Below are 23,876 nucleotides of genomic sequence, written 5' to 3'. Positions count from 1 at the left end.
GATAGAAATAGAACTCCCAGTGTGACCGAAAGTGGTCTTCACCAAGACACATGATATCTAAGCTCTCTTAAATCGAACATAAGGAAAAGATCCGTAAACGTGCACGTGAAAAAAAAAATCAATTGGCATATAAAGGAACCGCAGTGAGACTCACAGCTGACCTTTCAGAGGAAACCTCTCATACCAGAAGACAGTAGGATGACATAGTCCAGATTCTAAAAGCAAAAAAAAATACCCAGCAAAGCTTTCTTTTGTCTTTGAAAATGAAATAAAATTCTTCCACAGAAAAGAAAAGCTCCAAGAATGCACCTCTTCCAGACCTGCCCTACAAATGATACTTCAAGATGTTCTCTTGGCAGAGAAGAGGAATAGCACCTACCAAAACCAAAGGCAAATGTGAAGAACATCCAAGTAAAATGACAAAAGAAGACTAAACCAAACTGTGAACATTCTATTGCTAAAATCACAGGACCAAATCATTACCTATCCATATTGATCCTGAAAGTGAATATTTAAACTCATCCATCATGTCACAGATTAGTAGACTGTATCAAAAAACAAAACCCATCAGCAGAAACTGATATCTCGTGGATTTTGATGTGTTTTTCTTTTTAGCTTCATTTCTGCAAGTTTTTTTTCTCGTGTTGAATTAATCACTGACTCATAGGTAATGCAGTTACATTTTTTTCACGAAGCTTATAGATTTTCATTTCTTCAAAGACACATTATGTTAAGTTCATGGTGCTGTAAATTTGTATTTTTCTTCCTGTTGATTTTGTTTTGTAGCTTTTCTTTTAAGGGGATGTATAGTAACTGTGTTATAGATCTTATCCAGATGTGAGGATACAATGCAGTATGCATCTCTACTTCCAAATCAAAGATGGATTTACAATGAAATTATTAAGTATATCTTGACAATAGGTTGCTGGACTCTGCCGTTGTCCGTATCTACAATGTCAGGATACACTTAAATAGTAGAATGATTAGCTCATGGCTGTTTATGAAGAACTGTACTATTGTAATATAGGGGAAATCAGTGGGAGAGGGAGAGGATTTGTGGAACAGTCTATATGGCTATATCATAAAATAATTTAAAAATAAAGTAGGGAAAAAGTGTATTCAGAGGGCATGGGAATAATTAGGGCTGTGGTGAGAAACCAGTTTTTAAACTGGAAGGAATTATATTATCCTTTATGCATTGAAGACAGTACTTGTATGCCAACATATTTCAGTACAAATATAGATTTTTATGATACACAAAATCAGATGTTCACAGTCCGTAATTCTGTTTGTGTTTTGCAGAAAGTGAGATACGTAGAATTAGATTAGTAAAGACTTGAAAGTGATGATTGCCTCTAAGTGCTTTGTTTGAATAATGCTGCTCTGTTAGGAAGGGACTCCAAAAACTTCCTGGAACATCAAATTTGATTTTGCTGAGGGAAAAAAAAAAGGTCTTTGAATATCACGTGTGTTGTCCTTTTCAAAGAGTTCATGGGAAATGCATAGTATGAAAAAGCTGCATGGATTTCAATTTTATCACGAGAGTAAATGGATTTCTTAGTTCCCTATTCCATGAGCTTTTTGTAGTAGTCTACTATGTGTATTAAAGCCTTTTAAAATTTAGTATTGGCAATCAGTTTAAGTCATATAGATCTGTATTTCAGCTCTCAGTTCTAGCTTCAAGGAATATAATCTCCTAGTACAATATTTAAGAATCATTAAGAGATATCTGCCTGCCTTGCTCTCTACACCAACCTGCTTGCTGTTCTGACCTCGCTTACCCTCCTTTTGCTTCCTTACTTCTCTGCTCTCATCCCCCTTTTTTAAGATTTGTTTTATTTTTGTTTGAACGGCAGCATTAGAATAAACCTGCCATCTCCTGGTTCACTCCCCGCCAATGGTCACAGAGGCCAGAGGTGAGCTGATCTGGAGGAAGCTTCCAGGTCTCCTGCGAGGGCACAAGTCCCCATCAGTGTGAGCCATTATCCCCTGTTGGTTTCCCTGGCCATAGCATGGAGCAAAGTTTGGCATAGAGCACCTGGGATTGGAACTGGCACCTATTTGGGATTCCAGTGCCTCAAATAGAGGCTTAGCTTATTATGCCACTGCCCCTGCCTCCTATCTCCCTTTCTACTTCCCCATCTCGCCTTGAGTATGATGGCTACTCCACTACTTCTGCCTCTTTATGAAGGTACTGGCAGGAATCTGTAGTTTGAGTTGTAAATCTGTAGTTTGAGTTGTAAGAGATTTACTTTTCTGTAACTTGGGAGGTAGTCAGAAATGCCACATTGCTTAGAGTAATTTGAAGTTTTTTTCATCTGAAAAGTTTGGAAGTGGTAGCTTAGAGTAATTACACTTACAAAATTGTATTCATGTTTATATGGTTTTATTTTAACTACAGGACCGTGTGTATGTACAACAAAATAATGTGGAGAATGTCTACAATTTGGGATTAATTATTTTTCGAGACCAAGTAGTACGTTACGGGTGTATTAGGGATCATCTTCGGCAAACTCTGTTGGATATGATTGCAAGAGAGCGTAAAGGAGAAGTTGTAGACAGGTATAATTTATGATTTTACTATTGTGGTTTGGGCTGTTAGTGGTTATATTTTAAGTACCAATTCACTGTCATGATTTTACTTTAAAGGAAAAAGGGTTCAAAGGTCCAGCACCTTGTTTAAAATTCTCAAAAATCTTTGTGTCACGGTTTATAAAGCTGCCACGAATTGAAACACAGACCCGTTGTGTTTAGAAGAGAGCATCCTCCACCTTTATTTTTTAACTTATTTCATGAGGACAGATCAGCCATTAGTCTTTCCGATTGATTTTCATGTATTGTTTTCTCTTGGCATTTTGTTTCATTTCTGCTCTGTAATAATATTTTTTTATTTCTATTCTTACTTTCCTTAAGGTTTTTATTTAACTTTCATTCCGATCATTTTTGAGGAAATATGTTAACTGTCTGAAATAACTAGTGACTGCTGTTATTCTTCTGAGTTCCATTGCATCCTTCTTCCTGATAGGGCTTTGAGAATGTAGTTGTGATGCTGCGGTTAGAATTACTTTTAACATTTAATATTGCACTCTGTGCTGTTCTGTTCTTGTTGCAGCTGTTAGGTGAATAGTTGAAAAATTGTTTCAGTTGGTGTTTGAAAAGTATTGCCTCAGATAATTCAGTGGCCAAAATTGTACAACCCAGGCATAGCTAGCTGTATGTTATAAACCCATGCCTAACAATGAATACATCCAAGACTACTGGTCTACCTTCGTCACATTTCCCTGATTATAGTTTTATATTACTAGAAATATTGGACATTTTAACTATTCAGAATGTACTTTCTAAACATAAATACTACAGCAGTAAGCATTTGGCATAGCAGTTAAGGTGCTGCTTGGCCCATCTGCATCCAGTGTCTGAGGTCCTAGGTTTTAAATTCCCAGCTTCTTAGTTCATCTTCCTGCATCTCTGTGCCCTGGAGTGCAACAGGTGATGATTTAAGTACTTCCCATGGGGAGATCCAAACTTGAGTTTTTGGCCAGTAATATCAGCCTGGCCTGGCCTGGCCCGGCCATTGTAAGCATTTGATTAGTCAACCAACAGATGGATGAGCTTGATATTTTCTAGCTACATCCCTCCCTCTTATATCAACCAAATAAAGCAAATATTAAAATTATACTGAATTATTATAAGTGTGTTGTATATGGGAATTTTTGCTGTGTTTGAAGCTAAAAGTTTTGTGGTGTATAGTCTCTGTACCATTGTATTTTTTGCATGAGTCTTCGGCTACCGAGTGATTCAACTTCTTTTGACAGAGGCGCAATAAGAAATGCTTGCCAGATGTTAATGATTTTAGGTCTCGAAGGAAGATCAGTCTATGAAGAAGATTTTGAGGCTCCTTTTTTGGAAATGTCTGCAGAATTTTTTCAGGTAATCACTGAAGATATAAACTGTTTAAAAAATTTTTTTATATTGCTGTTTATAATTATGTGATTATTTTGATATGTTTTGACAATCCTCAGTATTGTTTCTGTCATAAATTATTTAAGTATTGTAAATTCACAGGCAGCACTTCACCAAAAAAGTCTTTCTGTACAGGTTTCTTTTGTGACATGAATTGTTAGTAAAATCAGTAGAGGAATTTGCATGAAAAAGAAGAATTTGCATTATTCTGTAATGCACATTTGCTTTAGAATGTAGGCCAGGGAGTACTGAGTCACTGCCCACCTGTCATAGATTATGGGGACTGACAGTATCTGAGTACTGTGATGCTAATCAGGCATCTTGCTGAAACCTAACACATCTGGGTTTTACCAAAACTGAAGTCTTGTACAACACTAACAAAACAAGTTTAACGCCAGTAATATGATTTAACAAGTTCATTCAGAAGCAGAGATGCTAGTTGTATATATGATGGAATAGGTTGGGGTTAATGTTTACCCGTAAATAAAGGACGGACTTGCTGCCTGTTCCTGTTCCCTGTTAATCAATTTAGAGCCTATCGTGAAGACACTTGTGGCTACACTGGTAAGCTGGGATCATTCTTTATGAACTACTCATTTATTATAATGTAGGAAATAATTTTATTTTCTAATGTGTCATATAGTTCTATACATTTTTGACATTGTTTGTAACCTTTGCATCTTTTTTCTACAATACTGTCTTAAACTAGAGGAAGATAAATCATTTGTATATAAAGATTCAAATGACATAAAGATTCTTTATGTTCATATGGATTCAGGTGTCTGCATGCACAGAAATTTGTAATGATCACTAAGTAAAAATATGGTCTCACCAAGGCTGCTTTGATATGTTACTGTCTAAGGGACTTCATTGTCCTCGCGAGAGAGTGGGAAGTACTACTGGATTTTGCACATAGTATGCATCAGTGTGTTACTTAGTAATGCTGTCACATTAAATCAGTTGACATAGCATTTGTAATCTAGTGGTACATGTGTAAGGCTAGTGCTAGCAGACAAGACTAGTAAGTATTTATTAAATACTTTATTTCTCAAAGTTCAGTATGTATGTTCCTTTGAGACTGACAGTGGAGCAGCACCAGGACTTTACGGTAAACACAGTGAACCTTTAGTTATGATGTTACATTCAAACAACTCAGAGTCCCTTCTCCTTGGTAGAGGCAGAGGTGGTTAGCGTGTCAGTCTTGCACTAGGACATGTGTTTGCTTTGTCCACTGTTTGGCTTATATCAGCGAAATAAATATGGGTTATAGGTCGTATATTCAGGAAAATGAATGTGTTGAAGGATATAATTCAGAATATTTATATTGCGAAAAATCCTCTAGGTCATTTGGATCGATTTATGAAAAAACTGTAGAAGCCCAGTAAAAGCAGACACATTGCATTCTGTGCAAAAAAAAAAAAACCCTCAAAACAAAACAATATATATGTATATTCTTATGAATTGCAGATGGAAAGCCAGAAATTCTTAGCAGAAAACAGTGCTTCCGTATATATAAAGAAAGTAGAAGCTAGAATTAATGAAGAAATAGAACGAGTGATGCACTGTCTTGACAAATCAACTGAAGAGCCAATTGTGAAGGTGGTTGAGAGGGAACTCATTTCCAAGCATATGAAGACCATTGTAGAAATGGAGAATTCTGGCCTAGTACATATGTTGAAAAATGGAAAAACAGAAGGTACGTGTTGCCAGTAGAAATATTTGACCCATTAGTGTTTGTTTAATTCTTCCACAATTATCGTATAAATGCCACTTTTCAGCAAGTTGTGTTATATGTCATTATCACCTTGTTTTTACATGGTGATTGATTTTACCTTTCATGTATTTTTTTTAAAACTTTTGAAAAATCTGAGCTTTGCTGTAGTCAGCACTGTGGCATGGTTGGCTAAGCCTCCACCTGTGGCACTGGCACCTGGAAGGGGATCAGCTCATGTTTCTGCCTGTGGCACTGGCACCCCAGAGTGGGACCAGCTCATGTTCCAGCTGTTCCACTTGTGATTCAGTTATGCCTGCTTATCGCCTGGGAAAGCAGCAGATGTCCCAAGTGCCTGGTCCCTGCACCTGTGTGCAAGACCTGGGAGAAGCTGGCTTTGAGTTTGGATTGGCTCAGCTCTGGCCAGTCATAGACCATTTGGGGAGTGAACCCATGTCTGGAAGATCATGCATTTTCTTATTCATTTTCTCTTTAATAATTTTCTTACTGAAAAGACAGAAGTGTTGAATGTACTAGTAGAGATATTACAAGTGAAAAAGAACAATCAAAGGCTTTTATTCTTAATTTCTAATACTTAGTTTTAAATTTTCATGTTGTAAATTACTGGTAATGGTATTAAAGATAAGTAAATATGATTTATCACTTGTTTTCCTTCCTAGGTAAAATGTTAGCAATATCTTAAGCCACTTACCTTTACTAAAGAAAGTGCATGTTTCCTGTTGTTCATGCCTTAAAGCGGAGAATGAAAAAAAAAGTCTTGCAATTTTTTAATAATTTTGTTTAAAGTTTACTTGTCTGTGTATAGAAGAGGAGCAAGCCCCCTTCCTATTTGCCTCCTAGATTCCCAAAATTGCAGGAGCTGAGCGTAGCCTGAGTTGGGAACGAGGAACTCAGTCCTGGTCCCTCCTGTCATTGGCAGTGATCTGGTTACTTGAGGCTGCTCCTTCCCAGGGCACTTAATACAGGAAGCTGGCAAGGAGAGCTAGGTGTGGGTATGACAGCTGGCATCTGAACCATTATGCCAACCCACTATCCTGAAAAACATGTTTATAGAAGAGTTATAAGGAGGAGGTGTATGGAATAGCAAAGGAAAATGGTAGGAAAAGAATTTTTGCCATCTGTTTTTACTAGTAGAATTTTTGGCTTTGTGTTTTTTAGTAGTTAATTTTTGTAAATGGGAGTTCTTGTACTGTGTAACTGTTGTTTTTATTATTGAATCAGAGAAACTTCTTAGGAAAGGAAGTACTCTTCTGGTACACCTGAAACCCATCTTTTAGTTTTTTGCCTTGTTTTCTAAAATAAGTTAGTCTTGGGTCATTAAAGTCTAAATCATGGTTTGGCAAACTTTTTGTTTTTTGGTAAAGGCCAAGGTAGTAGATATGTAGACTCAGGCTGTATAGTCAGCTACTCATTTCTGCTATTACACTGAGGAAGTAGCCTTAGTAACTCATGATTCTATGACTACAAAACTACTTACTGGATTTTCAGGTCATTAAATATTTTTTTTATTTTTCCCTGAACCATTTTAAGATGTGAAAAACATTCCCCTAGGCACAGCATGGTGGCCTAGTGGCTAAATGCTCACCTTGCCAACCAGCTGGAATCCCATGTGAACCCTCATTCTAGTCCCAGCGGCTCCACTTCCCATCCAGCTCCCTGCTTGTGGCCTGGGAAAGCAGTCAAGGACAGCCCAAAGTCTTGGGACCCTGCACCCATGTGGGAGACCTGGAAGAGGCTCCTGGCTTCAGATTGGCTAAGCTCTGGTCACTGGCCACTTGAGGAGTGAACCAGTGGCTAGAGATCATTCTCTGTTTCTCCTCTCTATAAATCTTCCTTTCAAATAAAAAGTTTTTTAAATGGCAAGTTATATTCACTGCTGGCTATGATTTGATGACCCCTCATTGACAAGGCTTCATGAAGAATCTTCTTCCTAGTTAAGGAAAATGATTATCAGTAAATTCATCTACTATTTAGGTGTTAATTTAATGCTTTCCTGCCTACCTTGAAGATACGCAGTGAGAGATGTTTAAATACTCCAGAAATGAGGCTAGGAATTATTTATAGAGATTGTTGAGCCTTCCTAAAGTATGCCATCTCTGTAGCCTCCACAGAGATTTGTGTTAAATGTATTGGTTGTTCCTAGTATTTCCACATGCTTATTAAGTATATGAATGAAGGAATGCTAAAAAAGTTACTTAATATACTTTCTCTCTATTAGTATTTAGTGTTTTCAGCAAGTGACAATTTATGGTATGATTTAAATTTTTAAATTTGGTTTGTAATGCTTTTGCTAGAAACCAACTTATGAAATGTTTTGATTTTGGTAGTTCCTTCTCTTAGGCAGTGTATTTATGGAGAATATCAGACACATCTTCGTGATTATGAAGTCATATTCTCATAAATTGGAAAGTAAAAGACAGCTGTATCACTATGAATGAAAGATAGTTTGGACTATTAGAAGGAAGTAGCGCTGTGAAGTTCAAGTGATGTATGTTTTTTAAATATAATGTGGAAAGAGCTCTTTCATGCTTTGGTTCATTCCTCAAGTGCTTCCTGGCCCACCAACAGGTTTCCATGTTGGTGTCGGGTGCCCAGTGTTGAACCTACCTCCTGCTACCTCTCAGAGTGTGCATTCCCAGGGAGCTGAAAGGGGACCCAGGCCCTTCGACTAATGAAATAATGCAAATGTCCCAAGTGGGGCTTAAGCCTCTGTGTGAAACACTCACCTCGGATTTAAAGTTCTGAATTGCTCCTGTGGAATAGACTACAGCAGACAAAGTAGGGCTTTTCCTACTTACGCCTGGCTTGCCGCCAGTTTTGCTTGAAATACAGAATACCTGATGACACTTGAAAGTGTTTGTCAGGTTTCAGTGTCCATAAAGTGTTTTTATTGTTTTTTGTTGTTGTTGTTTGTTTTGGGTTTTTTTTTTTTTTGAAGCATATTCTCATTCATTTGTGCTTTATTTCTGACAGCTTTTCTTGCTACCTTGAAAAATTGAATTGTTATATCAGATACCTTATAACCCACAAGCCAAAAATAGTTTCTGTCTGGTGCTCTACCAAAAAAAAAAAAGTTGGTCAGCCCAAATCTAGGAAGTCTCATTCTAACTTCTTTTCAGAGCTTATCACTGTAAAGTTCTAATACTGTAGTGTATCACAAAAATGTTGTACCTATGGAAGGACAGTTTTAAATCTATATTATACAGTCTTGGCACAAATAGATGAGTACTAGAATTTCCATTCTAAGTAAAAACAATAGTGGAAGATGGACCAGTTTTTTAAAATACAGATAATTGGCTTAAGACATCCTGTGGTAAATATTAGCTATTATTTAAAAATAATTAGCTGTTACCCTGAGAAAATATTATGTCTCATGTTAATATCACGATGATGTGTTATGAAGCAAAGCTCGTTATATCTTATTTGATTATTGTCATGCAGTCAGTTGAGCTTTTGAGATATTTGTATGGCTTCATGAATTGTTTTTACAATTAGCTTACAGCTACACTAGAAGTTCTTCCAATAATCATTTCATAGTGTCAGTAGACTATGTTGAAGAGAATAAATTATGTGTTAAATTCAAAATTGCAGGTTTTGGTTTTGTTTTTTTTTTGTGTGTGTGTGTGTGTGTGTGTGTGTGTGCCATGAAGTCTTCACTGTGCTGTCAGGGAATCTTTGATCTAAATTAAAATTTGCCATGTCATTGTATTGATTCTTTTTAAGGCATATCATGTAAAGGTTCTGCTTGCTTCATAAGTTGTCATAATTTTTATCTTTTTTTTATTTTGCTGTTTTTTTTTTTTTTAGAAATCATGTTTTCAGCAAATGGTTGTAGTAGGCAAAAAAAAACTAACAATAACGTCTTCAAATACAGATACACATTATTTTTCATCTTTATTGTAGCCAATTTTTGTTTTCTTTTTAATTGTAGACCTTGCTTGCATGTACAAGCTATTTAGTCGTGTGCCAAATGGTTTGAAAACAATGTGTGAATGTATGAGTTCCTATCTGAGGGAGCAAGGAAAAGCCCTTGTTTCTGAGGAAGGAGAAGGAAAAAATCCTGTCGACTATATCCAGGTAAGCAAACAGAAGACTCTTATCATTCTCAGAATATGCTCAAAACAGCAGCTGTGTGCTTTCAACATAATGAAGCCAGTGGTAGACTGACATGTGTAATTTCCTTAGGTATTTTAGAATTTCCTTTGGTATTTATGTGCCTGAGCCAGGCTTAGCTGCTGATTTTTTCATTTAGTAATTTCTCTGATGAAGACCTAGCTTAATAGTCTCTAATTGTTTAGTGTTAAGAAAAATGTACTGTAAAGTGCTTTTTCCTTTAAAAATGTTTGTTTTTAGGAAATTATAGGTAAATATACCCCAGCTTATTTGTGTTTTAATTAAAATAATCAGCTTGTCTGCATCTTTAAGCCTGATTTTCTGCTTGCTTAAGCCGTTAAGTCAACACAGAGGAATGGAAGAAGAGCAGTGAGGGCTGAGTTGAGTTAGTCCATCTCCAGTAGTCACCCCGCTTGTGTAGGGAAGGTGCAGTACTGGGGCTCGTTAGTGCATCTCCGGTAGTCACCCCATTTGTATGGGGGGGTGCAGTACTAGGGTGTGTTAGTCCATCTCCAGTAGTCACCCCATTTGTTTGGGGGGGTCAGTACTAGGGTGTGTTAGTCCATCTCCAGTAGTCACCCCATTTGTATGGGGGGTGCAGTACTAGGGTGTGTTAGTCCATCTCCAGTAGTCACCCCGCTTGTGTAGGGAAGATGCAGAGTAGAAACTAATCATGTTTTAACCTGGAAGTTCAACACTAAATGCATGTATTAATTTAAATTATTATGTATCCTAAATTTATTTGTTTTTTTTGTAAGGGCCTGTTGGATCTGAAGAGTAGGTTTGATCGCTTCCTCCAGGAATCATTTAATAATGACCGGCTGTTTAAACAAACTATTGCGGGTGACTTTGAGTATTTTCTGAACCTCAACTCCAGGTCTCCGGAATACCTCTCATTATTTATTGATGATAAGCTGAAAAAGGGAGTAAAAGGGGTAAGTACTATTGGAATAGAACCTTTTCATGCAGTGGAAAATACTCGAAATTTTATTTGTAGATATAAAATATCAGCAAATTATATAATGTTAAAACCCTGCCTTTTGCCTAAATACATGCTGTAATCTGTTAGAAAATAGTGTAGATAAGGCATTCAGTGTGATCAGAAATACTTGAAATTTCACTTAATGTATAAATAGGAACAATTACCTACCTTTTATTACACACTTTTATGACTGTGCACATTAGCTCTCCTGTAGATGATGAGAGTGATGAAAGAGTGGAGTGGCATTCAGCTTGGTATGTTTAAGCCCTACGTGTTCTGCGACAGAATACCCAAGTGCAGCTTCTGGCTTTGATCCTTGCTTCTAGCTTCCTGTTAATGCAGATCCTTGGGAAGCAATGGTGATGACACAAGCAATTGGGTTCTACCACCAACGTGGAAAACCTTGCATTGTTGGCATTTGAACCAGCAGAAGGGACACTTCTCTGTTTCTCTCTTTTTAAAGGGCTTATTTATTCATTTGAAAGGCTTTAGAGAGGAGGAAGAGACTGAGAAAGCAAGATCTTCCATCCGTTGACTTATACCCCAGATGGTCACAGTGACCAAGGTTAGGCCAGGCCCAAGCAGGTGCTTTTCTCAGACAATTGGCATGGAGCTGAATAGGAATTGCAGTCACTGGGACACAAACCAGCACCTATACGGGATGCCAACCTTGAAGGCAGCAGGACTGACCCACTGCTTCACCATGCCAGTCCTTTGTATCTGTTCCTGCCTCACCTCATCTCTTATATTCTAAGATAAATCCGAACCAGCAACGAGGAAGCTCTCCACCTGGGTGCAGAACACTCCTTTCCGTCATCATCATCTAGCTCTCAAGATCTTATATCAGACAGTGAGTTCTGAGTGTTTTAAGCCATTGATTAAAGAGAACGCTGAGAAAACAGTTGGAAAGCAGACACTGAAGCACATTTAGTTTTTTCAGATGATCTATTTATTTGAAAGATAGATTTAGAATCTGGAAATTTGGTCTTCTGTGTGCTGGCCCTTTTTCCGAGAGGGCGCTTTGGCTGGGTCTAGGCCAGGCCACAAACAGCAGACACATTAGCATAGAGCTGGATTTGAAGTGAAGTTGAAGTTAATTTGAGATGCAGATGGGTTCCTAACCCACTGTGTTAACAACACCAGCTAGCTATAGCATAGAAAGTCAAGTTATGTATATTTTGATTGCTTTTTCTTTAATTTGTTTTATTACTGTCATCACATTCAAAAGCAGGGAAACAGTTTTCATTCAGTGGTTAATTTCTCAAGTGCCAGCAGTAGCTGAGGCTGGACAAGAGGGGATCCATGAGCCTGGGACTCAGTGTTACCTTCCAATGGGTGGCAGGGATCTAAGTACTTAGCCATCCCTTGCTGCCTCTCAGGATGTGTGTTTGCAGGAAGCTGACTTGGAAGTGGAGCTGGGATACAAATTTCAAGTGCTCTGACATGGAATGCAAGCATCCTGAGTGGCCTGTTCACCACCAGGCCAGGTGCTCACCTTGAGAGAAGTGTTATATGTGTGTGTTTCTGCTTCATTACCTACAGAGCAGCCACAGGTTTCCAGGCAGTAAATACAAAAAGGAAGTAAGATCACTGGTAGACACACACAGTCTTTCATCTAAAAGATACCAGACTGAATATAGCTTGCCACGATATTATCTTGCCTCTATTTAAAGGGTAAAAAGTCTTTTTATTGTTTATTGTAACAGATTTTTTCCTGTCTGCCTAAAAAATGTAGGTTTTAAACAGGCTTAAATGAAAAGCTCTGTTCACTTTGTAAATTGTAAATTTATAGAAAGTAAATACTCTAGCTTAAAAAAAAAAAAACTTTTTCTATTGTCCCTTTGAATCCAGGTAACTTGTTTACATGTGTCAGCTAGAAATTTTATTTACTTTCAACTGTTTTGAAACAGATGATCTGGGCTATTTTGTAGAAGTAAATTCTTTTAATTATTTAATTATCATTTGGTTTTGCAGCTGACCGAACAAGAAGTAGAAACGATATTGGATAAAGCAATGGTCCTTTTTAGGTTTATGCAAGAAAAAGATGTATTTGAACGTTACTATAAACAACACTTGGCAAGGAGACTGCTCACAAATAAAAGTGTTTCTGATGACTCTGAAAAAAACATGATATCCAAGCTAAAGGTGAGTCTCTGTAGGATCAGTGGAATGGACACAGTTGAGATCCAACATGTTGTTCTAAGTTAGGCACTTGATTTTCAAGGTTTATTTCAGAAACCAATAAAGATAGATTGCTTTTGAGCAGAACACAGGCTAGATTTGCTCAAGATCTGAGACAGTGTTCTCTGGAATTTGTACTGGTATGAGAGAATATTCTCATTGAGATCTGAAGGTAGAATACGTTTTAATTCACAAAATGTGGTCTGCGGACCACTTGTACCTGAATCACTTACTAGTTAAAAACATAGACCACCTGGTTCTACCTTCCTGGAGGTGTGGTAGCATCTCTGAAAGAGTCTGGAGTTGGGCATTTTAAAATACAGTCCTTGTTTATTAAATATACTCAAACTTGATGATGACAAGCACAGAGCATCTGGTGCAGAGATGCACAAAGGACATTGTTCGGGTTAGTGATCGCGTGCGGTAGCTCGGTTCTCTGTCTACTTTCTCTTTAACAAGTTACTTGTATATATATACTTGTATATGTATATTTGTATATTTTTTCTTCTTCCATAGACTGAATGTGGATGTCAGTTCACATCAAAACTGGAAGGAATGTTTAGGGATATGAGCATCTCAAACACAACTATGGATGAATTCCGGCAGCATCTGCAGGCAACAGGGGTAAGTCTGTTATTTTCTGTTTATATGTCTTGAAATAAGATGTTCTGTCCTGGAGATGTTCATCTGCATAGCAGTAAGTGATCTTGTTTTTTTGAATGTCACTCGCCTCACCATTGGTTATCTACACTTGATCTTAGCCAAAAGGCCAAGAAGCAATACTGTTGGTTATCTAAGTGCATAAAAAATTACTTTTCTGCATATTAAAGGTAATTTTCAACCTCACATTTATGTCAGAAACTTTCGTGCTTCTTCACTTTATCCTCCCCACTTGAAGGGTTGTGTTAGAAATTAAATAAAACAAATTATTCCATTATAATCATTACAGACTATGGAAAGAGTTCTGTGTTTAGCAAGCTCACTTTTCACTTTAACCCAGTATTCTGTGATCGTAGAATAGTTCCTTGACCTTCTTACGGTTAGTGCTCTTATTCTCATTGCTAAGGTCAGCATTTTTGGGCTGCAGTGGTGAAGGTGGTAGATAAATTTAGACTACTAAAATACAGAAATTAGAATGTGAAAAATGTGGTTAGTATTTTGACTCCAGGAAGGTAGTGAACTGTAACTTTCATGGTTCTGAAGTTTATATGTGCCTTTTGGGGATATAATGTTTAACTCCGCCCCCCCTTTTAACTGTGACTCACTTATGTCTTAAGTTTAGCAAATTTAATAATTAAACATTCTCAACACTTTTTATCTCAGTTATAACAGCAGTCTGTAAATACTAGTGTTTACGACAGAGAAGAGTTTGAACAGAGAAGGCATATCTGATAGAAAGTTGGATGAGCAAATACTGAGAATGTCCCAAAATAGATTTTCTTTTTAGATGATTTAGAAATATGTATTTGTGTCTAATACACTCATAAGTATGTATTTGTATGTGATACACTCATAATTTTATTAAGCTTTAAATTTGGTGTAAATATTTTTTTCCACTAATCTTACACGTATTGAGAGCTCCAAGGAGATAGCTGTTGAATCCATCTAGTAAGCAAATGTTGAGGGATGAGATCCAAACCCTTAATGATTTAAAAAAAAGGTATCTGAAAGGTAGAACGACAAAGGGAGAGGAAGGAGAGGTTGATCCTACATCTGCTGGTGCACCTGTTGAAAGCCAGCAGAGAGGGGCCAGGCCGGGGTAGAGCCAGGAGCTGGAAGCTCCATCCAGGTCTCCCACACAGAGCTTGGACCATCACCCACCTCCTTTCCAAGGAGCATCAGCAGGATTGCGGTGACACCGGAGGAACTTTTTCCCCTGCTGCACAGTAGACCATCCCAGTTGCTAATTTTTTGGTGTCTAAATACCTCTTTAGTGCCAGAAAAATTACTGAGGTAGTTAGGAAGAGGAGAAACTGACCAGTACATAATAGTTCTTCGGGTTCTCTGCCATTTTACCCCATTTAACAGTTCTTGCACTCTCTAGGTGCTAGTGCTAAGTATTGCTGTAGACCCTGAGCACACCATGAGCATTGCTTTGATGGAGGAGACTTCGAATAAGTAGAGAGCTGTGAGGGTGGGAAACACCTCGCTTTAAAAACAACGGAGCACAACTTTTTCCCCAATTCTTTGTTTTGTTTTGTTTTGTTTTGTTTTGAAGATTTATTTTGTTTTATTGGAAAGTCAGATATACAGAGAGGAAGACCTTTGGTCCATTAATTCACTCCCTAAGCGGCCGCAACGGGCCGGAGCTGTGCTGATCTGAAGCCAGCAGCCTCTTCTGGGTCTCCCCCATGGGTGCAGGATCCCAAGGCTTTCGGATGTGCTCAGCAGCTTTCCCAGGCCGCAAGCAGGGAGCTGGATGGGAAGCGGGGCTGCTGGGATTAGAACCAGTGCTCATATGGGATCCTGGTGCGTGCAGGACAAGGACTTTAGCCACTAGGCTACCATGCTGGGCCTGTTTTGCTCCATTTTTATGTATTTGAAGGAAGGTAGGTCATAGGGAAGAGGCTAAAGCCAGGAGTCGCCAACAGTCCAGGTGGTCTGTTTGAGTGACAGGGACTTGGTACCTGAGCCGTTGCTGCCACATCACCAGAGTGAGCCTTACAGGATGCGGCATGTCATGTGGGATCCAGGGGTTTCAGGCATCGTCCTAAGTCTACCCTTGAGAAATGGTTTTGAGGGGCCCAGCGGCGTAGCCTAGCAGCTGAAATCCTCACCTTGAACGTGCCAGGATCCCATATAGGCGCTGGTTCTAATCCCGGCAGCTCCACTTCCCATCCAGCTCCATGCTTGTGACCTGGGAAAGCAGTTGAGGACGGCCCAAGGCTTTGGGACCCTGCACCTGAGCGGGAGACCTGGAAGAGGTTCCTGGTTCCCGGCTTCGGATGGGCGCAGCACCGGCCGTTGTGGTCACTTGGGGAATGAATCATCGGATGAAGATCTTTCTGTTTCTCCTCCTCTCTGTATATCTGACTTTGTAATAAAAATAAATCTTTCGAAAAAAAACTGTTTTGAGGAATGACTTAAAGGAGATTAATGAACAAGGTATATGGGTGAAATGTCTTCTTAGGCTGTGAAATCATAGGGAGATCACATGCACGTTACTTAAAGGTAGCTGGGTTAACCCATCCTCCCGGTTCTGTAAGAGTTCCTCACCTTGAGGCAAGTCATCGTTAACTGTGTGCACTGTCTCGGGTTTCTGTTTGGTTTCTTTATAGTGGAGCAGTCGTTTAGTAGATACTTGTAAAGAGAGCTATGGAATGCCTTTTCATTTTTGTTAACAACTCCCTGCACTCCTTTAGAAATCTGTGTTGCTGAATCATCCAGGCAAATAAAAATGGAATAATAGTTTATAAACAGTTATGAAAATAGATTACTTACCAAATGTATTTTATTCTTGTCCCTTTTGATATGATTTTATTATTTTCTTAAAATTCTGGTTTTTTTGAGTGAAGAAAATATCTATGATTTTAGCGTGAATTTGGAGGAATAGTTACTCAGTGAACAAACGGTGTGTGTTGTTTGGAGCACTGGATCTGTGGTGTGCTATGCAGATATTAGAACATCAGCCACATTTGAACCATAAAGCTTCAATCATTGTCATTGCAGCTGCTGTGAGATATTAGAAACTTGTCGTTTATCTGTTCATACGATAAAAAACACTTTAAGATGGGTGACATTATCCTACAGTTTTCTTTAAATTGATATTAAGATAACCCTCTGCCATTTTATCTTAGAAAAAAAAAAGGAAAGCTTATGGCATCCAGTCTTTCATTTGTTGTTTACGTCTGAGAACTCTGGCTTGTCTAGTGTCCTAGACAAATAGGTAGACCTAACCTCTGCGAGTGTCTGCTATGTGCTCGTGCTCCATGTGGGACCTACGTTTTGGCACAGATACATTGAGAAATCTGAACACTGTATCTGCATGGAGTGGGTTACAGAACCTGGTTAATTTGGGGGATACTCTTTCTGATTTGTACAGGTGTCCTTAGGCGGTGTTGACCTCACAGTCCGGGTGCTTACAACAGGGTATTGGCCCACTCAGTCAGCCACACCAAAGTGCAACATCCCACCAGCACCAAGACATGCTTTTGAGATATTCCGAAGGTAAACTCAAGTCATATTTGTGTTTTGAGTATAAATCATTGTCCAGTGTAAGTGTGCTTCTTTTATCTTTTAATACCTAGCAAAGTTGGTGAAGTGTCAACCTCCTTATTTTTCTCTTTCCTCTTCTGTCAGAAGTTGAAATTTAACTCAACTCCTCAGGTTTCCTTTAATTATGAAGATTATCTTTAAATATGTTTGAGTTGTCCTGTAATTGTAATATCATATGCATAAATTATATGATTATAAATACAAATTTTCTGTGTTTACTGAAGGTTCTACCTAGCTAAACACAGCGGCCGTCAACTCACACTCCAGCATCATATGGGTTCTGCAGATCTCAATGCTACTTTTTATGGGCCAGTTAAAAAGGTAACTGGTGATGGTGTGAGTGTTCTAAATTACTGAAAAATACTCCTTAGAGCTGATTATGATTTCTGCCAAATTTGATACATCTTTATTTACTGTTTACTACCAATCAAATAGTAAAAATATTAAAATATTGGCTTGCTATATTTCTTTTTTCCCTCAGTAGCTTCATTTGAAAGTGGAAAGACCACGTCAGTAGTCTTTAAGGAAAAATACTAGTATGATTATGCGTTTTATCTGTCAAATGGAACCTAAGACGATACTGCAGAAAACAGTAGAGTGTAGGTTGAGTTGAAAATGTACAATACTTAGTTGTGATAAAGGCAAACCAGGAAAGTTAACACTTGAGATTTGTGACATATGCAAATGTTCTGTCATTAAAAGCTTAGTCCTGCTTTGGTGATATTAAAGTACTTGGTGTGTTCTAAGTTCATCATTATCATTTGTGAGTACTGTTAAAATAATTTCAAATTTAAGATATAGGGAATTGGTAATTAATTATTTTCTCACAAACATTACAGTTTTCACAATGCAGGGGGAAAGGATAGTCCTTAGTGAGGACTTTATATTTGTATGCTTATGTATATATACACATGAAATACTTTTAATGGGTTTTTCTTTCGATACAAGAATATGTTAAGTAGTATTGTTGAGAAGGGATAGAAATGGCAGGACTTTCCCGAAACATACTATTAAAATTACCAGGGAACAGTTGTGTCTTACTTGTGTTTTTAATTTTTTAAATAAACAGGAAGATGGATCTGAAGTTGGTGTTGGAGGTGCTCAAGTAACTGGCTCTAATACACGGAAGCACATTTTGCAAGTTTCCACTTTCCAGATGACCATATTAATGCTTTTTAATAATAGAGAAAAATATACATTTGAGGTATGGATTGTGATTGTGCACATTGTAAGCAATTTTCTTTCGCTCACTATCTGAGTCTCATTTGGGTAACTTCCAAATGATCTCCCTGAATATCTATAAATTTATATTTGATTGGATCACATTTATTGAGTTGTTTCATTTTGTTGCATTTTTCTAAAACGTTTTTTATTTTACTATGTTTTATTTCATGTAGTAAAACATACTGCACAAAAACACATGGTTTAATGTGGCTTAAACCTGCATGCGTCACAATCAGAAACATTACCCCCATTCTTTGTCTTCCTTCTCTTCTGTCCTCTTCCTTCTACCTGTCAAAGAAATAAGTAAATCTTACAGACAGTGCTGTGGTGCAGTAGATGAAGCTGCTGCCCGTGACACTAGAGGGCCAGTTCTAGACCTGCCTGCTCTGCTCTGCTGCAGCAGTGGGTGCATGACGGCCTAAACTGGAGCGCTTAGTTCCCTTGGGGCATTGTGGGATGGAGTTCAGCCCTGGACTTCAAAGCCACCTGGGGCAGCAATCAATAGATGGGTGACCTCTTTGTTCCTGTGTTTCTCCTTTCTCTTTGCCATTATGCCTTTCTAGTAAGTAATATCTCTGAAAAAAACAAAGTTTCTTGGTACCATTTTGCAGTTAATTCCTTGCTGCCTCCCTAGGCAGCCAGTGATCTGGTTTATATCACTGTCGGTGTTTGCCTTTCCAAAAGCTCCTCTAAGTTGAGATCATACAGCGTGTGTTTCTGTGTTCATCAGTTGTGTAATTTGAGGTTCATTCCCGTGGCTGCATGTGAGGGATTAGTAGTCCATCCTTTTTTACTTCTGAGTGATCTTTTGTTATATGAATAGTTTCATTTTCTTTGTGAATTCATCTGTTGATAGGCAGCTTAGTTGTTAAACATTTAGGATTATTAATAGAGCTATGTTTAAAAGCTGCCAGACTGGGGCCCAAAGCAGGTGTAACATTTTACATTCCTACTGTCAGTGGAAAAGAAGTTCAGTTGCTCCATGACCTCCACAATGTTTATAACTAGTCGTTTTGGTGGGTGTGTGTTCAGTTGTGTCTTAACTGTGGGTGAATGATGTTAAACCTCTTTGGTGTGCGTATACCATATAAATATTGCATTTGGTAAAGTATCTACTTATATTTATGGCATTGTTTTCTTACTAACTTGTAAACATGCTTTATAAATTCTGGTTCTAAATAATTTTTAGTTATGTGTACTGTGACTTTTCAGTTTGCCATTGTTCTTAATGGTGTCTGTGAAGAACATGGTTAATACTGACAATACAGTGGATCACTTTCTTTTATAGCTTATGCTTTTGAGGGTTAGAAAGTTATTGCCTATCCCAAAAGTTTTTCTTTTACGTGGATTATAATTTTAGTTTGACATATAAGTCCACGATCATTTCTAAATTAATTATTTGTATGATTTGTATTAAGGATTAAGAATTATTCTTCCACACAATTATTTAATTTTCTCTCATTTTTTGTAGAAAACTTTTTTTCCTCGTTGCAATACCTTTATTAAAAGAAATAAATAAATTGCTCTAAAGAAGTTGATCTGTTTCTGCAGTGTCTGATCTCATTCCTCAGTTTCTTGTCTACCCTTAGGCCAATTTTACATTTTCTTAATAATAGGATCGTTTCCTTTGTCTGGCCTTCGTGTTCATTGTTAATTACGTTTTCAAGTTGAGTGTGATTTGAATCCCAATAATTGAATAACTTACTGGAACATTGTATTTTCAAACAGATGAAACCAAATTGTCTCTAGCAAGTTTTTTTTTTACAGTATGTGTAATCTGCTGCTCTCAGACAGTATGTAAGCAAGATAGGCCATTTGATTAATGCTAGACTTGACTTTCACAGTCCATTAAAAATAGCAAAAAACAGGGCCCGGCACCATGGCCTAGCAGCTAAAGCCCTCACCTTGAACACTTCTGTATCCCATATGGGCGCCAGTTCTAATCCCAGCAGCCCCACTTCCCATCCAGCTCCCTGCTTACTGCCTGGGAAAGCAGTCGAGGAGAGCCCAAGGCCTTGGGTTCCTGTTCCTGCGTGGGAGGCCCGGAGGAAGTTCAGGGCTTTTGACTTTGGATCGGTGCAGCACTGGCTGTTGCCGTCACTTGGGAAGTGAATCATCGGACGGAAGGTCTTCTTCTGTCTCTCCTCTCTGTGTATCTGACTGTGCAAGAAAAATAAATCAATCTTTAAAAAAATTAGCAAAAAACATAGGGTAAGCAAAAGTACAAATTCATTTAAAAAAAAATTATTAGAATTGCTAGAGGTTTTAGTGGTTAAAGTTTACTTTGCCTTGCCCAAACAGCTTGTTAGTAGGTGAAAAACAAAATTACATATAAAATTTCTCTATTGTTTAAAATCTAAGCTAAGTTGGGAACCAAAAGGCTGAGCATGACGTATAAAGAAGCCATGCTCATGGCCCCGAAGTTTGTAGTCTGCTCACCCTTCCAGTCCAGCCATTGTGAAAAGTACATGGGTTTAGTTGTAGTTTTATTGTGTTAGGCTGCACTCTACTATTTTATTAACCAACTCTTTTTACAGAAATCCTCCAGTGAGTCTAATTATTGTCAATCTTGTGAAATTTCAGGAAATTCAACAAGAGACAGATATCCCTGAAAGAGAGCTTGTCAGAGCCCTCCAGTCCCTCGCCTGTGGTAAACCAACACAGCGGGTTCTCACCAAAGAGCCCAAGTCAAAGGAGATAGAGAATGGTCACATTTTTACAGTCAACGATCAGTTCACCTCCAAACTACACAGAGTCAAGATTCAAACAGGTATCTGGAATTGTCTGTGCCCTCTTTAAAAAGATGTGTGTGTGTGTGTGTGTGTGTGTGTGTGTGTGTGTGTGTGTTGGTTAATTTTTTTCCTTTCTTTCTGATAAACATTCTGATCTGTTGTTTTCTGTTAAACAAAAAGTAGTAATAATAATGCTTTTCTAGTGCTGTGTGAGATTCTTTGGTATAAGAATGAAAGCAACTCTTGTTGACAAATGTGTGTATCAAAATGTGATTGAAACGAAGTACAATAATATTATGAGAATTATTTCATAGAATGAACAAGATATTTTTCTTGTTTCTCAGCAGATGAAATGTTACAAATGTTAATACTTTTTTTAGTCATTGGAAGTGTGTTTTTAAAGCTCACAAATTTTTCTTGAGTTACATAAAATTTGGTTTTTAAATATAGCTGTTGGTGTCTTGATTAAGTATGGAAGATTAAAAATCTTAAAGCATGTGGTATCTGAATTCTAAATATAGAAATGTTACCATATTGAATGGTTATTAGTATATATAGACTTCTAAGTTTATAATAAAATCATTGACTATAATTCTAACATGTTAGGTATGTGTTTTCTGTGTATTTAAGAGGAAAAAGATACTCTGCTCTTGGTGATAGTTGAAAATAATGTACATTATTGCCTGCTGGCAAAGTTACTATCTCAGGAAGCGTCTTAGCAGTAATTTACCCAGTACAGCTAATGTATCTGTATAGTAAAACCATATTAAAGTAAATTAGAAAATCATTTCTTAAACTTACTATAGTTTTTCTAATTTAAAAAGTACAAATTTACATTTACTTTGTATATTAGTGAAAGATGTCTTTAAAAAATTAATGTTAAAAATATATAGTTCTTATGCATACTGTATTGGTTTTGCTGCTTGACCTTTTGGGATGTTTTGGTGGAGTGTAGCCGGGTGCATGTGCTCTGTAAGCCACAGTACTGTCTGCTCAAGCCTGATCCCTTTGTCTGGAACTGCAAACTGAATCATTGTGATCTCACAGCCCAGGTTGACCCATAGCTTTGTGCATAGAAATACTTTCAAAATGGAAAATGATTTTTTTCCATGTAGTGCCTAGTATATGAGCTTGTCATTTTGGGCAGATACAGTTTTTGGATTTGTAATTTTTAGTGCTCATTTGTATCCTGGGTTTCGTGGAAAATGGAAGCACTTCAGGATGTACACACACAAACATATATATGGGTTACCTAAATTCAGCCTGCTTTACCATGGATAAGTACCTTTGCAATCCCTGTTGCAAAAAAAAGATCTATGGAGTTTTAGTTTTTTGTTTTGTTTATAGCATTTAGGTGTGATTAAAATAAAAACACAGTTTTCTATGATAGTTTTGCTAGATCTCAATTCCAGTTCCACTGATTAAATTCTTCAAGGAAGTACTTTTTATTTGAGGATGGTTTTTAGATGATTTTGGCTCCGTGTCATATTTGATTTAGTGAGTATTTTCTCTTTGACATCAAATATTGTGACCACATTTTCTGTAAACTTTTTGAAGATCATTCATGTGTGAATTTGTTTTTCCTTGCAGCAAAATAAACATCTTTGAATTCCCTTTTTCACAATACGAGCCATTAAAATTTTGCCATATATATTTTCTTTCCTCCTTTTCTTTGTATATTTGTTATAGCGTTTGAGATTGATTTGCAAGCATCCACATTTCAGCAGATGCTTAGACTCTGTTATTGTCTAATACATATAGTCTGTGTGTCGTATTTCTATGTCTTCAGTTGTCTCAGAGATTGCTTTTGTAGCTTGTGTTTGACTCTAGGATTCTGTGGTGGCTTCCACATTATATATTTCATTTAATGTTTTTACTTGCACATAGCCTAAATTGGTGTTATGACATGACTTTTTTGAGGGAAAATTATTGTTTCTGCAAAGAGTATTTTCATCTTTTTTTTTTCTGTGATACTAGTAATTACACTGCGAAATGACACTGAAAGCAGTGGTTTTAGTTGAGAGATTCTGATTGATTAGAAATAGCCAAATGGATGTGTATCCAGAATGCCGCTCTGCAGTGTGGTCTGTTCTCTTGCCTTAGCAGTGTCCCATTGCTTCTTGTGTGGTTACCCAATATCTGCCTCTACATCCATTTCCTTTTAATGAACCAAGGCATCAAAAATCAGCTGTCAGTTTTCTTTGCTACTTCAGTTAGAGGAAAGTTATAAGAAAGAAGAACTTTTTAAAAGTCTGTTGGGGAGGAAAGTAAGATGCTACAAAGCATGAATGACTTTGTGATAATGAGATAGTGACATAAAGAACTACATCACAAGAACTTGTTAGATGATAGAATCATAGGAAATTTTGGTAAGAACAAATGAATTGGCTGGGAATTTCCAGCAGCTGATGTTCTAGGGGGGACTTTTTAATTCTTTAGCCAGCAGAATCTTGGCATTATGTATTCTTTCCGCAATAATGCTGAAGAGGTTGCAACTTCTTTAATTTGATTAGCAGCAGGTACTCACCTGTCTGATTGGGAGCTGAGGTGGTACAATATTAGTTGACCTGTGGGAATCAAATAACAAAAACTGTTCACTGTTAATTTTACTATTAAAGAAATCCAGCTACCAGTTTTCTTCCATGAAAAGAATTGTTACATTTTACAGAAAGAAGGCTTATTTTATTGCTATAGAATTTAATTTCTGATTAAAAAAATTTTTAAACTTTACTGT

General features: G+C 37.4%; 1 protein-coding gene across 3 annotated transcripts in view; it reads left to right on the top strand.

Annotated features, from left to right (window-relative positions):
* CUL3 (cullin 3) overlaps nucleotides 1-23,876 on the top strand; it is a 98,198-nt gene that overhangs the window by 67,943 nt on the left and 6,379 nt on the right. For all 3 annotated transcript variants that reach the window (XM_040982810.1, XM_040982811.1, XM_040982812.1), the window contains 11 exons: nucleotides 2,402-2,562; nucleotides 3,816-3,930; nucleotides 5,431-5,659; nucleotides 9,627-9,772; nucleotides 10,567-10,743; nucleotides 12,765-12,935; nucleotides 13,488-13,595; nucleotides 17,014-17,138; nucleotides 17,411-17,507; nucleotides 18,256-18,390; nucleotides 20,994-21,180. In XM_040982810.1, the coding sequence (XP_040838744.1) occupies nucleotides 2,402-2,562; nucleotides 3,816-3,930; nucleotides 5,431-5,659; nucleotides 9,627-9,772; nucleotides 10,567-10,743; nucleotides 12,765-12,935; nucleotides 13,488-13,595; nucleotides 17,014-17,138; nucleotides 17,411-17,507; nucleotides 18,256-18,390; nucleotides 20,994-21,180 (1,651 nt within the window). The remainder of the gene's footprint in view (nucleotides 1-2,401; nucleotides 2,563-3,815; nucleotides 3,931-5,430; nucleotides 5,660-9,626; nucleotides 9,773-10,566; nucleotides 10,744-12,764; nucleotides 12,936-13,487; nucleotides 13,596-17,013; nucleotides 17,139-17,410; nucleotides 17,508-18,255; nucleotides 18,391-20,993; nucleotides 21,181-23,876) is intronic.

This window comes from Ochotona curzoniae, unplaced genomic scaffold, assembly GCF_017591425.1.
Source record: "Ochotona curzoniae isolate NIBS_2020 unplaced genomic scaffold, NIBS_Ocur_1.0 contig_3643, whole genome shotgun sequence".
Taxonomy (NCBI): Eukaryota; Metazoa; Chordata; class Mammalia; order Lagomorpha; family Ochotonidae; genus Ochotona; species Ochotona curzoniae.
The sequence above is the reverse complement of the archived record's forward strand: the minus strand, read 5'-3'. Positions and strand labels throughout refer to the sequence as shown.